The 17,509-nt window shown below is 39.5% G+C and overlaps 4 protein-coding genes across 4 annotated transcripts; 3 read left to right on the forward strand and 1 right to left on the reverse strand.

The window, feature by feature from the left end:
- Positions 1 to 10,728: 10,728 nt before the first annotated feature.
- N7455_010105 (ribonuclease III) lies at positions 10,729 to 12,208 on the reverse strand. Its single transcript, XM_040954139.2, has 2 exons — positions 12,006 to 12,208; positions 10,729 to 11,930 (listed from the first exon to the last, which is right to left on the reverse strand). The coding sequence occupies exons 1-2, from the start codon at positions 12,123 to 12,125 to the stop codon at positions 10,914 to 10,916; spliced, it is 1,137 nt and encodes a 378-aa protein (XP_040815539.2). The 5' UTR covers positions 12,126 to 12,208; the 3' UTR covers positions 10,729 to 10,913.
- A 108-nt stretch (positions 12,209 to 12,316) lies between these two features.
- On the forward strand, positions 12,317 to 13,196 carry N7455_010106 (mitochondrial 37S ribosomal protein mS33). Its single transcript, XM_065606372.1, has 4 exons — positions 12,317 to 12,415; positions 12,473 to 12,681; positions 12,734 to 12,783; positions 12,843 to 13,196. The coding sequence occupies exons 1-4, from the start codon at positions 12,383 to 12,385 to the stop codon at positions 12,869 to 12,871; spliced, it is 321 nt and encodes a 106-aa protein (XP_065460335.1). The 5' UTR covers positions 12,317 to 12,382; the 3' UTR covers positions 12,872 to 13,196.
- A 383-nt stretch (positions 13,197 to 13,579) lies between these two features.
- On the forward strand, positions 13,580 to 15,325 carry N7455_010107 (U2 snRNP complex subunit CUS1; the record flags this gene model as incomplete). Its single annotated transcript, XM_040954244.2, has 2 exons — positions 13,580 to 13,636; positions 13,703 to 15,325. The coding sequence occupies 2 exons, from the start codon at positions 13,580 to 13,582 to the stop codon at positions 15,323 to 15,325; spliced, it is 1,680 nt and encodes a 559-aa protein (XP_040815337.2).
- A 493-nt stretch (positions 15,326 to 15,818) lies between these two features.
- Positions 15,819 to 17,413, forward strand: N7455_010108 (uncharacterized protein; the record flags this gene model as incomplete). Its single annotated transcript, XM_065606373.1, has 2 exons — positions 15,819 to 15,838; positions 15,895 to 17,413. 2 exons carry the CDS (start codon positions 15,819 to 15,821, stop codon positions 17,411 to 17,413), a joined length of 1,539 nt encoding a protein of 512 aa, XP_065460336.1.
- Between the last annotated feature and the right edge of the window lie 96 nt (positions 17,414 to 17,509).

The following is a 17,509-nucleotide window of genomic DNA, read 5'->3' on the forward strand; positions in this document are numbered from 1 at the left end:
ATTAACGAATAAAGGAAGGTAGGACTTCCTAACTATACGTTAGAGCTAATTAGTGATAGTAAAGATAGTGAAGATAGTAGAGGCGATAAAGCCGATAACGTTAATTTAGATAATATTAATACCGCTATAGAGGAGGCAGAGCTAGATGATTCTATATACTACTAATTACTAGTGATTCCGTTTAGACTTCGCCATAAACCGCAATTGGGGCCAAACCTTCGCCCCAACCCCCAAACCGCAACCGCACTGCGGTTTTTGATGGGTTCTGTTGGGGCCCCAAAAAACCCATTTACAACCCATTTTTGCATAAACTCAAGGTCTTGGCATACATAATTCTGCTTATTTATCACCATAAATTACTGTTTTTTAACCTTGTATTAGGTACTCTTCCAACTATTATCTTGGATGGGCTACAAAACATTCGAATTTTATATTACTTTATAGATATTATTAAATTTTAGTTATGGTTGTATTATTTGGCCTTTTTTCCTATTAGTTTTGAGCAAAAGTAGTGTGTTGAATTAAGTGTTATAATTTTTTATGTTTTGCTATAGAGATATATATTTGATATAGTGTAAGCTGAGTGATTTTCCTCGAAGTAAAAGCTAGGGTTCTACAGTTTATGATTTCCCTTATTATTATACCTTATTAGTATTATTCGATAGGGAATTCTATAGTTTAAAATTAGGTATTATTTTTAACTAGAAAGGTACTAGAGGTAAGGCTATATCTAAGTTCAAAGCTGCTGTTTTAATGATTATATATAGTTGCGAAGTATTAAGAGGAGTTAGTGGTTTTTTACGGGTTATAGATAGGTTATTGCGGTTTATTGATAGGTTATTGCGGTTTATCGATAGGTTATTACGGTTTATCGATAGGTTATTGCGGTTTATAGTGGAGCTTGACCTACTTAGTTAACTAATTAGTAGCGAGATATAGGTTAGAAACGCGATATATTAATTAATTCTTCTTTCTCCTATTTATCGGTCGCGTTTATAAGGATCTAAAGCTTTTCTATAGGTATTATTCCCTCCGTTCTATTATTTTCCCCTTATATTTTACCTTCTATAATTTATTATATCTTAAACTTAGTAGTTAACCTTCTCTTCGTCTATCTACGATAGTGATTTAGACAATCTTATTCTATATAATTATTTTACTCCCGATTTCTTAGAGAGCTAGGAGACTCTACTAACCGAGGATTTTCTCCGACCGGCTATTCCTTTCTCAATTCTATTATGCTTAACCCGTATTAGCCCTAATCGCGTGAAAAACTATCTTCTTTACGACGGGATGGTTTATAACGAATAGGTAAGCTAATAGCTTAAAACTAGCTTTAGGAAAAAGTATAATATATCCTAGGATGTAGTATATTAATCTACTACTTAGAATGATTTCTAATAAGTAGTAAATATCTCGGACGGAGTACTAAAAGTTATATATAAGCGCTATCTATAGAGTCAGATTCTTAAGTATCTAAACTTTATCTAAGAGACTAAGGATAGAAGAAAATCGCGTTAAGGAACCTCGACTATAAAAATATACCTTAAAACTATAGCTTATGTTAAGGCCTTATAGGGTCAGAAATCGGATATTACTCGGTTTTTATAAAAGGTACGTAGATATTCTATATAATTATAATTACTTAGGCTCTAATTACTATAAGTAGAATATGCCGGACGTCGAAGAATTCTCTTAGGAACGCTAGGAGTAGGGCCTTCTTACCTTTATTACAGATACATGGCTTCCCTTTTAGCTAGTTAAATATCCCGTATTTTATAAATTGATTTAGTAAGCCTAATCCGCCCCTCTTACACTATCTATCCCCTTAGTAAAGATATTACGGCGCCGGCTTAAGGCCTCTATATAAGACTAATAAGAAGGGATCTTACGAACACTTCCTTAAGGTATAAGGATATCTATTACCCTTGATTGCTAGACCTCACCCTTTATATAGGCCTTTATAGCTATTACCGGCTACTTTATTGATATAGACTAGAGATATCGTGAGGTTCTTCTTAGGTTTGAACTACTGTATGGATTGTATACTAGTGTGAATCTAAGTGCCGTCCTCCTTAATATCTTAAAATAGTATAAGATTGAGGACCGAGTCTTTGTAATTACGATAGATAATATATCAAATAACTAAAAAATAGTTAATGCCTTAAAAGAGTCTATATCTAAAGACGTTACTCTTATTCGGGTTCTATACCTTATATATGTGATTTAGCTTAGTCTGAATAAGCTGCTTGGTTATATTAAGGCTTGCCCGCTTAATAAATTAATAGATACGCGATAGAATGAGTAGAGTTTATTATCTATATATACTAATTCGGGGAAGATTGATATTACTTATACACTTTTAAAGGTAATATATATTCCTCAATTCTCTTAATATATATTACTAACTATTGTTACTATTAGATTCGAAATCTTACTATTTATATAAACGTAAGCCCTTAACGCCGAGAGACATTATATAACCTATAAAGCGATACTGTTAAGATTATGCCTTTATAGAATATAAAAACGCGTTGGAATTTAATATTCCTAATGCTTCGACGTGTAAAGCGCCTACGGCTAATCTTCTAGCCTTTCTATGATAAGTATAAGCGAGCTGATATAGCGCTTAGTAATAAAGAATAGCGTTAGGTTGACTACCTTCTCTTTCTCACCCAGCCGTTCTTCGATTTTACAGTTGAACTCTCGAAGACACGTAATACTACAACACACCATATCTTCCTGATTTATAACAAGCTATTTGAATACCTTAAGAAATCAATCTCCCAGCTTACTAGGAAACGAACTAGCTGGAAGCGATAGATATTATAGGCCTTACAAGTATCCCGGAAGAAGCTCGGTCAGTACTACTCTGAGACTGATAATATTCGGGGATATCTATATACAATCAGTATAATGCTTAATCCTATCAATAAGTTCTAGTTCTTTTAAACTGACGATTGGGATGATAATTAGCGAGCAATATACCGATAAAGTCTAGAAGATCACCTATCTCCATACAAAAAGCCCCTAAATCTTCAGCCAAATTCTTCCGAAGCGCCTTCGTTAATCGGATCATAGTCCCGCCTTATCTCTATATTAAAGCCTAACCGTCTATACCTTACGGTTTCGGGCGATAAGATTATATAGTACTTAGATAGTAGTATGTCCTCGCCTCTACTTTTGCCCTTTATTCTATTAAACTAACTAATCTAGCTACTATTGATATAGCCCCTTTAGAGTTCTAGAGGACTAATGCACCTCGCTTCCCCGCTCTTTTAGCTCTCGCTCGGGATATTCTCTTAATCCCTACTACTGGTGCTAGTATTAAACGATTGTTTAATACCGCTCGGGATATCTGTCACTACCGCCGTGGTAGGCTATATACGTCCACAATCTAGGAATTAATGATATATCTATATATATCGAAGTTCGACAAAGAAGAATAGGACTCGGCATTATTATAGGAGTTCTTTACATAGGATAAGATTGAAGAAGCTAAGGAAGAGAAGGGGATTATATCTGATATGGTTGATATTGATCCAATCAGTGATACAGAGGAAGATACTAGTCACGAAGAAGGGCAGGATATAGAGGATCTAGATAGTACAGTTGATATAGTGGATCACACAGCTGAGCCTACACTACCTTCTAATTCGGAGAGTAGTACTCAATTACGGGCTAATTTACGAGCTCGTAAGCGTGTGAGACGCGATAAGGATATATATGATTATCATTAGGGAGAGAATACAATCATACAATCTTGTTTTTTATCAAAATAATCTCAGATATGTAAATGAAATACAGAAGAATTCAAGGAAAATTGCATAAATTATGAAGGTCACATGCTCTACAATTCTACTCCACTTTAAAAACCAATTGGGGCCCCATAAACCATTGCGGTTTGAAAGTAAAAACCCATAAACCATTGCGGTTTACAGACCTCGCCCCAAAACCCACCCCAATTGCGGTTTGGGGTGGGGCGGTTTATGGGTTTTGCGGTTTATGGCGAAGTCTATATAGTGCCCTTATACGATTATTAGACTAGTATAACTTAGTAGTATTATTACTTAGAGAAGCCTTTATCTTCCTAAGTAGATCTATAAGGCTGATTTAGATAATATAAGTTATTTATAAGGTATATAGATAATCGTAGAATTAGTACTTAATTAGATCGTCCTTACTAAGTTATTTATAGCCTAAACTAGTATTATATTGTTTAAGGTATTATCGGTAGTGATTACGAGTACTCGATTAAGAATATTATATTGTTATAATATACGGGTAATAACCTTACTAAGATACGACCTAGAATATATACTAGAGAGTAGCTCGAAGCTAAGGAGAACCTCTCAGTACTCCTAATCTTCGTTAAGAAAGTAGCCTATTACTACTATAAACGCCTATTAGAATAGCGATATCTAATAGTCTAGCGTAAGGGAAAGCTTTCTATTCGGTAGTAGACTCTAGAGGAGCCTTTCTTAGTATTTATTAATAAATACCTTTAACCGCTTATAGATAGTTTATCGCGAGGGAATAGTTAATATAGCTAGAATAAGGCGTACGTATTTAATTATATCGGTAAACTCCTAGTATTTAAAGAATAAAAATAGAAGATATAATATAGTAATAAGATTTAGTAGCTTCTACTCCTAAATATTCTATAAGAAGATAGGAGCCGGTATATTTACTACCTATAGATAAGTTAGTAAAGAAGATAATATATAAAAATATAATATATAGCTTTCTCTAGTAAATTCCTAATATTCGGTCTTCCTAATATATATCTAGTATAATTAATCCCCTTCCTATACTTATTTATAGATAAGGTACCGGTATAAGTAGCTACTGGATAATTAAGAACCTTCCGATATTACTTATATATTATACCTAGTTTCCTATCCTTAGTATTCGCTACTTACTTAAAACTATCCTAGTATAGTGCTTAATAGCGCGCGTCCTAGTTAACGCGCTTAGACTTCCCGAATTCTATCTAAAGCTACTATTTAACGAATTCCTTACTTATTATATTATAGTATAGGGCGAAGGAATTAGTCGGGATTAATTATCGTAAGATAAGGTGGTAGAGGTAGTACTTCCCTTTCTAGCTAATATTTCGAATAGTCTTTAAGATAGCTATAAAACGAAGACATATATATTATACTAGGAGGAAATAGTATTATTAAGCTAAACCTAACCTAACTATTCTAGGCCTTTAAAAAACTTAAGCTTATACTAGGGAGTAAGAATAATACCTATAGCGTATAAGCTACTATAGGCTTCCTCTATTAATTAGTAGTATACCGAAAGCTTTTCCCTTCTAGCTTTAAAAGCCGCTAGTATAGCCTTCTTCTAGGGTACCTTCTTACGACGAAGTCGGGCCTAAGATTGCTTAAAATATATAAATAGCCGGTTATATACTATAAATATATTATAAATAGTTATTATCTTAATCTTTAATAGACCGACCGTCTACTTATAGAAAGGCTTTATAATATAGAGTAGGTAATCGATTTAGCGCTACTCCCTTTTACTAAGATAGAACTTAGGGCGCTAGTACTCTATATAATACTACTAGAATATTATCTAAAGGCGTTTAGTACGCTAGAGTATAAGATATATAGAATTCTACTAAGTATAGATATCTTTATAAGTATATAAATAATTCCCTTCTATAGCTTTACTTACTAGAGGATACTCCTATTTTCTTTTAATTATATAGTCGCGGTTTTATTATTCTTTAGATTAGTCTTTATCAAGCTAAGAAGATCTTTTAGACTTAGCTAAATTATATAGGTAAGATATAGAATCTATATAATCTTAGTAAAATCCGAGAAATCTATCTATCGGATCGATTTATAAAGACTTTTAACTATAGTTTTATTATTTAATATATTATTAGTAGTAATTATAATTACCCTATTAACGATCCTATAATTAGAAAGAATACCGAGGAGAACCTCTACTAGGTAAGCGCTAGTATATTAGCTATAAATCGGTATAAAGTCTAGAAGTATCTTATAATATACCTAATCGATATCTATAAAATACCTTATAATCGCTATAAACGCTTATTAGAATAATAAGGTCTAGTAATTAAGAGTACTTAAGAGCTTTACTTTAATAGGGAGATAGGAGAGTAGCTTTTACTATTTTATCTAGATAATTAATTAGAGTCGACGCCGCGTAGTCTTTAGTAAAAGAAGGCTTAAAGGTTATAGTAAAAGCTGTACCTCTACTATAAGATCTTAGAATTCTTAGTACCGGAGGATTTAAAATAGAAGGCGAGAGTTTATAATAAATTTTACCTAGGCTCTCTCAAATCTTTATAGATTAAAGGCCTTTCGAGTAGATATACGGTTTAACTAAGAATAATATAGAAGTTAGCCTTAAATAGATTATTTATAAGACCCTAGTCTTACCGAAAGTTTAAACGATTGTTATATATCCTATTAGGTTAAGTCCTTTTATACGCTAGTTTTATATACGCGGCTACTTAAGTATATAGTTAGGGATTTCGACCTATTTAAGGTTAATAATAGGTACGATAGCACCTTTCTATATCTCCGATAGAGTGCTATTAGTTTTCTAGTTTAATAGTATACTACCTAGTTAAACTAATCCTAAGTAGAAGATATATATTATACTTTGAAGTTTACTTTATAGAGTAGAGGGTATAGATAAATACTAGTTATATTCCTTTACTATTTAATAAACTCTACCTTATTCTCTATAGTCCAGAGAACCTAGAACTTTTAATTTTATAGACCGATTCGACGAAGACTAGGTAGAAGAGATATTAATTCAATTTCGGACTAAACGACTAAGGATAGTGGTACGCTATAAATCGGCTGCTAGCTAATCGAATAGTCTAGTATAAGGGGTTTATCTATTAAATCAAGATTATAGAGTGAAGATAGTAGAGGTATCCTAATTTACGAGAAAGCAATCTAGGACGAAGGGCTAGCCTTAGTATAAAGATCGTATTAAGATATAATATTCTAATAATTATTATATCATAGAGGACTGAGGTAAAGAGGGGAGGGACTTAGGAGTATAATAAAGATAGAATAATCTTAACTTACCTCTTAAAAATCTTCTAATTAACGATCGCATCTATCCTCTGTACCTTAAATACTCTATAGTAGGCCGAGTAATAACTAGCGCGAAGATAGATCATAAAACGGTAAGACCTTCTATTTAGTTATAGCTCCCCGATTAGTTAAGTAAGCTTTAGAATAGTAGGGGTCCTACGGGTATCCTATAGGAGTCCTATTAAGTCAGGGGTATAGTTAGTTTTAAGGGTTAACCCGATCCCCTAGCATTTTAATAGAATTTCTTATATAAAGGCTTCTAAAGCTCAATTTTCTGACCCTAGTTAAAAAACTAACAGTCGTATTAAATCATTGTATAAAGGCTTCTAAAGCTCATTTTTCTAACCAAGGTCGGAAAAATTGGTAGTAGTATCAAATCATTATACTTCTAAACCTACTATATACTAATACTACTACTATATATATATAATTAAATTACTTAAAAATATAAAGAAAAAATACACAAATAATATAGGTCACGAGGTTAAGGAATTCTACTTACTAAAAAGGCCTATTTCCCGCTTATATAAGGCCTATAGGCAGTAGACTGCGACAACGCCCATGAAAGTGGAGACACTTTTAGCGTCGCCAAGACATATGCGGGCACTCTTGGCAAAGTGGGTACTGCCAAGAACTAATTATACACATAAAATAGCCTAATAGGGTAATTTTTGCATTATTTTTGCATAAGGGTGGGCGATGGGCGTTAAATTCCAAAAGGCCCACGGGCCGTGGACACTTCCTAGTGCCCATGGACGGGCGATGTCGCAGTCTAATAGGCAGTGCCCACCCGCCCGTCTATAGGCGATATCGTAGTCCAGACATTGATTTTTACACCAGTAATATGATATTAAGAGTAGTTTTAAAATAAAAGGATGAAATAAAGACCTATAGTATCTAATACTATAAAAAAAAAAGGGATTTATTATATTTTAGTATAATTTTTAATATGTATAGAACTTGGTTGAAACTGGAGTATAGCATATATGTGAATATATATATATCTCTACTGATTGACCATGATACTAAGTTAATAACTTCTTCTTGATCTCCTACACCTAATTTTACATATTTGAGCTTACTTTTACTTGAATATAATATTTAAATATATGGCTGAGATATCCATCTTCCATTTTTAATAGCATGCTATATAAAAAAGTTAGATTGCTACAAACTTGAAGTGAGGATGTTGATACACCTGTAAAAAACAGTATTTTATCTGCTGAGTTGGCATTTTTATGCAGCCAAAATAGGAAATGCTTGGCAAAAATATGCATGCCATGGGACCATATGGGAGTCCCATCACTCCCATGGGAGTCCCATGGGACCACTATGGTAATGGGACCAAAATTTTGGCTAGTCCCATGGGAGTGATGGGACCAGGATATGGGACCAAAATTTTTCTAGTCCCATGGGAGTTGGCAAGGTCTACCTCTATATATTTATTTAGTCTATCTCCTAATATAGGTATTAATAATCCTATTTCCTAGAATTCTTAACTATAAAAAACAATTGCTATTAGTAGTTATAAATAGGCCTTGACAAGTCCCGCAGCACCAGCCAATTTTTGGTTCCGGTGCTGCAGCACTAAATAGAATTCTGGTGCTGTGGTGCTGCGACCATACCTATTTAGGTTAGAATATTACCTATATAGGAAGGTGATCGGCACGACAATGCCAAGACAGCACTGAAACTAGCGCCTTGGCGCTTGCTTGGCGCCAAGGCGGGACCAAATCGGCGGGACTTGTCAAGGCCTAGTTATAAAGCTGAATATATAGCTTTAAGGGAAGCTACTAAAGAAGCTATATATTTATAAAGTATATTTAATTATATAAACTGTTACGTGCCAGATCGATCAATGAAGAAAGAGTGCATCCCAACGAGAATAACAAAGCTAGTAAGGAGAGAGAGAGAGAGAGAGAGAGAGAGCTGGCAGAGCATGGGGTTTAAATAGTAGAGCGCTCCCCCATGCTAGCAAACAATCAAACATCCCTCTTTCCTAATTAGGCTTAGTAGCTATTACCCGATTAGGCATAGTAGCAATCTGTAGAACAAAGGAAAGAGAGCAAACGAATGTGATGTGCAAACAAGCAAGCATGTGACAAAGGAAATAATGTAAGCGAGCGTAATGCATGCATAACATGCAGATCGTGACATAAACGATAATCTAAATCTATACTATACAAATTCTACTCCTATAATACTAGTAGAAAGTCTATCTATAAAGAAATTAGCTAAAAATCCCGAATTTTATAAAAGGACTAAATATATAGAAATGGTATTTCATTTTATAAGAGATGCTATCTTATATAATAAAATAAAACTAATTGATATTTAGTAGGAATATAAATTAGCTAACTTTTTAACTAAAAATGTTAATTTGTAAATATATTAGGCTTTTATTAAATTAGTAAGGCTTTATGATAGCTAATCTATATAATAAAGATAATTTATTATATAGATTAAGGGGGGATATTATATTTAAAATTTATATTCTTACTGTTAGCACTCACGCAGATAATATATTATAGCCTAACAGTAGGTTATAATATTATATTGGGGAAGTAATATTAGGTAAGCCTTATATATTATATAATAGGTTTATATAAGGTATAAGAGAGAGGTTATACTTAGCTGAATAGGCAATAGTAGTAAGCAAAAGGCAAGTTGATTGTTCATATTGTTCTTAATTAACATACCAGCTAGTAGGAAATGTTGATTCCTTATATAGCTAGTTGGGAGGCAATTATAAGAGAGGTTTTGCCTCCAAATGATGCTATATTGTCTTGTGACAATATAGATGACTTCAATACTTATGGCGATATTGAGTGAGTCACAATATAGTTTACCATATATCATCTGTCTAGGGATCATTTAGATGCGTTTTAGAGGACGATATTAACGATAATGAACCTATTTCTAGGGACTAAATATATTCCTAGTTAGTGGTTATATAACGATTAAGAAGTTTTACCGGTTTAGACCGATAAGAGAGGTTTATTATATTTATAAAATCCTATATGGAGCGGGGGAGGGACCTATAAAATACCTTATATCTCCGACTAAACTCCTATTTCCCTCTTCCCTCTCTATGCTTAGAATTTAAGTTAAATACACTCTTCTTGAAGAGCCTGGCTCGTAACATTATTTAACAATAGCTTTGTTTAACAATAGCATTATAAATATCTTTATACTATAAAGGTATTATTTCAGTGTTATGTTATGTTATTTGTTTATTTATATGATTGTTAATTATTATTAAAAATATGACAGTAGTAAATAGTAGTTGAAGTAAAAAGGTAAGAAAAAAAGTTGCATATAGGTGATCTCTTGCCTATGGGTGGCGGACCCTCTATTTCCCGGAGAAAAATTACAGGGGCCGGTTAGTTGGACTTATGTATAGTTATTGATTGATTGGACTATGCCTTGCTAAACATCTTGATTTCTGTCACAAGGGTTAAGCCGTTGCGCTATAGGCAAAGGACTAGAATTATAAGCCGAGTCTTTGTGCTCGCTATATAAGGACGTAGTCCGTGAAACCAACCCTGCAAACCTGAAATAAATAAATGGTAAATAAGTGATACACCTCAAGAGTCTTCTACTGGTGAACGATTCAATAAGTAGAAATTTATCTGTGGAAATTGGTATATCAACATGGTGAAAATGCAGAGTTTGAATATCACGGATCTACCTATGCACCATATAGGCATATGTGCATGATTCATATGATGCTATCTGCTTCAATGGGGAATGCAATATTGAGACCTAGGTAGTAACTTGAAGAAACCGACCTCATTGATTGCGAGAGGCATGTAGGTTTTAAGAGTTAGACTCCCGTGATTCCTTTGCTGACATGATCTCAAGAATCAGAGGCGTATTCAACAATGCCCTTTTTGCTGCTTCGTCACCTGCAGCTGATTTACTCAAACCCTGACCAGAACCCAGAAACCTCTTGTCCCATCCCCATCCAGTGAGATATAACGCGACGAAGAAAGTCTGCGTGCCACCCTTCTGCTGAATTGATGGACGCTCCTCGATGTATTCGAGCTTGACATTTTTGCCCATAATCTTCTTAGCAAGAGCCTCTTTGGATCGTAACTCCCCTTTCTGATGCCCCAAGTTTTTGAGAATCGGCACCCATAGGCCTGCTAGCCAATGCTCGGCCACTTCATAGCCGCACACAGGATCGGATAATATGACTGCCGCGACGTAGGCCTCGAAGACGTCGCCCTTTGTTTTGGTCCATCGCTTTGATGGGGTATTGTAATTTGGCGGCACAGAAACCCTGCGATCCAAACCAAAGCTTTCGGCAAAGCCTGAAAGTGTTTCATTCTTAACAAGGATTTCCCGAATCTGTGATATTCGACCTGCTGGTAAATCTGGAAATTTCTCCCAGACGAGTTTGGTTGCAATGAGCTCAATGTATGCATCGCCTAGAATCTCGAGTCGGTCGTAGGTCGTATTGTTATTGTTGCTAAGAGCTGGATGGGTAAAGACAGCAAGTTCCAGCTTGTCATCCATGATCGGGGGGAGCCTAGGGTCACAAGATCCACTGACAAACTTGGAACTGTGATCTGAGTGGTGTGATTTTGGGACCTCACTAGCCATGGAAGAATCTCTGAAAGCCAATTGATTCTTCGTCTCACGAAACGTGTCATCCAGCCTCAAAATTGCGGCCGCAACCTCCGAGTCAGCACTGGTGAGATCCGAACCGGTTGAAATTTCTCGAACGAGGTGTTGCAGAAGAAGGAGACGAGAATTGTTGCTAGACTTGGCCATGCTGCGGTTGTCACCAGTAGAGAACTCAGTATCCGACGGCCGACTTGATTGTTGAACCTTATGCAAGTAGATGTTAGCAACTTAATTGAATCCGCGGGAATTCACTCAGAAGGATGAGAACACAGTATTCACCTTGGGCCGTTTTTGTGAGTGTTGTGTGGCATCTGACCCGAAGACGGAGGATGGTCTTTTCAGATCTACCATTGGCCTTTTCAAGCCTGCTGAATCTGCTATCTCCTTGTCTTGAGGCATGTCAATTGCTGTAGCCACTGTTCAGTCTCAGTCCAGTTTTGCATTTGCGCTCTTTTTCTTATTTCTTTTTCTTTTCTGCTTTTCCCGTCGAGGTAAAATAGCATGGATGGTATGTAGGCGGTATACTTCGGGAGGTCACATGACTACCGGCCAAACTTCAGTTTGGATAACATCTGTCTATCAACCGAGCTGCTGTGAACAGCTGCTTCACCCATTTCTATTTGCATATGATTCTTCTGAACCTCTGAGAAAGGAAAATGGCGTCAAATCGGATCTTGGATCTAGTTAAGGTTCAACCACCCTGTTCATTTCACTGTGGTGGCATTCACTAATTGACAATTTTCTAGACCCAATGCCGCATATTCTCTCTCAATTTCAATCCACAACGACTTCGACTTGGAAACAAGGTCTTGAGACAGCGCTTGCGTGGGCCAGCGCTTGCAGCCTGGTACCCAAAACAAACCGTGTCTTTCCAAGATCTCCAGAACACTTATAAGCCTCTTGGATTGACGACATTTGATGAAGCCGAAGATGACAGAGAAGAAGCCATTCAGATGTACGAATCATTCTCCCACATCGCATACGCCTACTAACCACCTGGTTAATAGTGCCAAATTACGAGGAAAGGGCCGACCGAAGAAGAAACGAACTGCTGCAGGTAATTCCCTCCGCACCTAATGGTTTCCTGCCGGGATCAAAAATCTAAAACTTGAACAGAATCGAGATCCGCAAAGAAGAAGAAATAGATCGATTGCCTAATCTTCTAGGCCTTACTGAGCTCAACATTGCACCACTCACATCAACACCGGCACATATTCTATATCCGGACTATCTACCTATGATTTAGTTGGACTAGTGAAATACTACTCTACAAAGCAGTTTAAATATTTTGCTTCAGGTGCAAATTGTCTCGGGATTTTATTCGTTGTCTTCGCCCATAGTCTTACCATCGGATATGGCTTGTTTTGTTTTACATTTTGTACAATAATACATTTTTTTTTCTCTTCTTTTTTGGGGGTCTCATGTCAGTAGTTCATTGGAACAATACTCAAAGTTCTATGCAAAGAGTTGAGAGTTTTGATCTGATACATATTATCACAATGTACATTAATTGGTCATTGCATAACAAATGAGAAGACCCTCCAAGCGTCAGAAGGCTCCTAAGCCCTGCAGGTTACTTTATAACGACTCTTGCATCTATTCTACCTAGGTATGTAGGCGACGCGCTAGTGTGGCAAAATCCAGGCGGTAAGGCATTGGAGCTGGACGCACGTGATGACAATTGTATATTCTGTTTTTAACCTTGTCCTCCCACTCCATCGTCTTTCGCCAAATCTATCCTTGCACGCACTTGCACTTGAACCAGGCTGTTAGTGCCATATCTCTTTCCATTTCTGCGATATTCTCCACCTGGCACCGCGTTCATTGAGCGGCTACCACACCTTCCAGCGACCATGAAATTGAGTAAGAACCAGCTCAGAAGAGCCAAGAAAAAGGCCCAGAAAGCCGAGGTAAGGCAGATATATTCCTCAAAGTCTCTTACCCATAAACGATGCAACTCTGACACTACTGTCAAGACCACGAGCCTTTCCATTGACAATACCACATCACGGGAGCTGTCACCTCCGGCAGTAGCTATTGCTCAGGATGCGCCGGCTGATACCAACACCGATCTGCTTACCGAGCCAAGCGATCCGCTATGGGAAATGTACAAAGGCGTTGTCGGAAGATTCGACGAGAAAGCGAACGAAAATTTATTGACGAAGGAGACTGATAAACCCGAGGTCTTCTTTGACGATGGTGATGAAATACCCGACGAAGAGCAAGAGAGCGAGCCCAAGATTTCCAAAAAGAAGCGGAAAGAGATGAACAAGCTATCCGTTGCTGAACTCAAAGCCATGGTGCGAAAGCCTGAAATCGTTGAATGGACAGATACATCCGCCCCTGATCCTCGACTCCTCGTTCATATTAAAGCCCATCGCAATGTCGTCCCGGTACCCTCTCACTGGTCGCTCAAACGAGAGTATCTCTCATCCAAACGGGGAGTGGAGAAGGCGCCATTTGCTCTCCCGAAATTTATACAGGAAACCGGAATATCTGAAATGCGCGATGCCGCTTTAGAGAAGCAGGAACAGTCAAGTTTGAAACAGAAGCAACGGGAGAGAGTGCAACCAAAGATGGGCAAGCTGGACATTGATTACCAGAAGCTTTACGAGGCGTTTTTCCGTTTCCAAACCAAGCCAGAGCTGACTCGCTACGGTGAGATATACTATGAGGGCAAAGAATACGAAACCAATCTCAAGCATCTCCGACCTGGTGAACTGAGCGATGAGTTAAGGGACGCTCTTGGTATGGCCCCAGGAGCCCCACCCCCGTGGCTTGTCAACCAGCAGCGATATGGTCCCCCGTCCTCCTACCCCGCCTTAAAACTCCCTGGCCTCAATGCACCGCCTCCCCCCGGCGCGTCATGGGGCTACCACCCCGGAGGTTATGGAAAGCCACCTGTCGATGAACACAACCGCCCATTATTCGGAGGTGATATCTTCGGCGTTTTACAACCCCAACAGCATGCCCAACAAGGAGAGCCGATCGAAAAGGATCTTTGGGGAGAATTGCATGAATCAGAAGAGTCAGAAGAGGAGAGTGAAGCAGAAGAGGAGGAGGATGAAGAAGAAGAAGAAAGCGACGAAGATGGCGTGGGTGCAGGTGCTCATTCTCCTAGTGGCATGGAAACCCCAAGTGGAATAGACTCAGCAGTACCATCTGAATTTGTTGGCGCTGAGAATGTCTCTGGAGAGTTTGATGTGCGCAAGCACCATCGGGGTACTGACACAGAGGAGTCCGTTCACCCCCGGAGTGCTTATCAAGTTATTCCCGAGAGGCAAACAAACGTGGAAGGCTTTTTCGGGGGTGATAGGGCCTACGACCTTAGCACATCAACAGGCAAGCCTCCTGTTCTCGGCACAGAGGACCAAACCCGCAAGCGCAAGAAGCCTGGGGACGTTGAAGTGTCTGTCAATTTGGATGCAATACAATCCGGCGATGGCCTCAGCAAAGAGAGCCTCCAGAGCATGTACGAGTCCCAGAGACAGCAGCAGAATCCACCGAACTGGGGGTTCCAGGAGGACTTGAGCGACATGATTGCACAGGAGCACCGCAAAAGATCCCGCAAGGAGGAGGAGAGACGAGCGAAGCATTAAAGATCCTTCTTTCGGTGTATTTCTTATTTTCTTTTTCTTGGGTTCCCTGGGGCGTGCTTCTTTCATGATGAGCATTGGAGTTTGGCTGCTTTGGTGTACACTCTGGGTTGCAAGAAACCCTCTGGCCTGTAATGTACGGTTACTTTTGAATCGAGGTTCTTATTGAATAATCTATGAAGCTTCAAGGCTTGTACTCCGTAGATTTGTCCGTATAAATCCCCTAAGTCGGTAGATTACATCTTCTTGTACGTACATACATTGAGGCCCACGGTCACGGGAATGGATTCCAAAAAGGGTTTAGCTCAGTTCTCTCATCTACCGCATCTCGACCCTTCAATTCCTTGTACTTTGATCTACTTTCACCCTCTCTCCCCAGGAGGCGGAGAAGTAGCACTGGGTAATTGTGTGCTCCTGTGCTTCACCGTCTATTCCCACCCCGGAGTACTTTGGACTTCATCCCACCTCCTCTAATATCCATATTCTTTGTGCTAGAATGGACTGGGATCGCAGAAGGTTTGTAGGAGCACCAAAACGGTTGAAAGGAAGCAAATTTCTAAGTATTTCCCTAGATTCGATGAGCGAAGAGGTGGTGAAAGTTATCGTCCCGCCGAAAGAAACGGTCGCTCCCCTTCTCGGGGGTATGAAACTCGTCACCGACGTTCGCCACCACGAACCCGAAGCCCTCCTCGACCACGAGCGGACACTTGGGTGCCGTCATCAAATAGAGGGTATGGACGCCTACGAAGTCGGTCACCACCACCATACCGGCGCCGCTCACGTACTCCTCCAGGGAGGAACTTTGGTCCACCTCCCTATGAAAGACGACGATCCCCACTAAGAAGGTTCTCGCCCAGAAGAGATGAAAGGGTCAGATCACCGCCCCCAAAATGGCGCTCGAAATCACCCTACAGTGATGGCAGATCACGCAACGCATCCCGCGCTCGCAACAGCCCAAGACGAATACGTGATACAACTCCTGGCAGCCAAGTATTCCGACCCACGAGACGAGACGGCCCTGCTGTCTTGAATATTGACAAACATCCTAGAGCTTCCTCGCCGAGGGTACAGCCAGAAGCCTTGTTGCCACAAAGTCCAATTCATGCCTCGCATCGAGACCACCCTCGTGATGCGGTGAAACGAGATCGGACTATGTCGCCATCAAGACATGTTTCACCTGCACGGTCCCCGCCCGTCCTGATATCTCGACGTTCCTCGCCGGCCGTAGAAAAGCCTCTGGTAGCTTCCCACAGAGCTCGTAGTCGGTCGCCGATTCGCTCTCCAGTGCCCTTCCAGCGGTCGTCGAACCCCTCAGGTCGATCTCCGTATCGGGATCCGATCTACGATACGGAGCCCCCTTGCCCACAGCAAAGGCCAGATCTTGAGGATCGAGTATCGGTTGGCAATCATTCGCCTTTTTCGATCCCAGAGAAAACACATTTGGAACCCCAGGCAAGCGGGACCAGGGTTGGTGGCAACATCCCTACTCAACCGAAAAACCACGGTGTGAGCCCACTTCCGCTGCCACCATCTGGACCTTATCAGGGACCGAGACCGCCATCTAATCAGCATCGTGGTCCTCCACATGTCTCTTTACTGTCAGCGCCGACTCGTCCTCGCCGCGGACCTGGCCCACGTGAGGCTTGGACGGGATCTCCGCCGGTACGCCGTGGAACTATTGCACCTTCGCAAGCCCCACCAGCAGGTCCTCGCGCTTCTTTTTCATCCCCGGTGCCAGGTGGCAGTTACCGACATCCAACTTCTCGGCAACCCAGCATTCCATCTGTAACTCAACCATTGACTCAGAGGGGGGTCAACCATCTTGCAGGCCTGTGTACTATCATACCGGAAGGTCGAAGTCTTCCGTCGCTTCTAGACCCTGCTGTGGAGAAGCGGTTGGCTCAGCTTGATGTCGACAAAGAAAAACTTCTTGAGCAGATCGCAGAGACGCAGAGGTCCAAGCGAGCGGAACTTCGAGACTGGGATCGACTCGATCGCGAAAGCTCAATCTGCGCCCTTAAGAGCGAGCTAGCTGAGGGCCATCTCCAGCGAATGGCTGATGAGAGCATTGGGGGCGGGAACTTGTTCTAGCGAGGCAAAATATACATGTTTGTCCTACAATGGCAACTCATCTCGGCGTTTTATTTGGTCATGTGTCTGGTTGAGGTCTAGGTAGCGATTATGATT

The sequence above is a fragment of the Penicillium solitum genome, assembly GCF_028829755.1.
Source record: "Penicillium solitum strain IBT 25940 chromosome Unknown utg000008l_segment0_segment0, whole genome shotgun sequence".
NCBI classification, from domain to species: domain Eukaryota; kingdom Fungi; phylum Ascomycota; class Eurotiomycetes; order Eurotiales; family Aspergillaceae; genus Penicillium; species Penicillium solitum.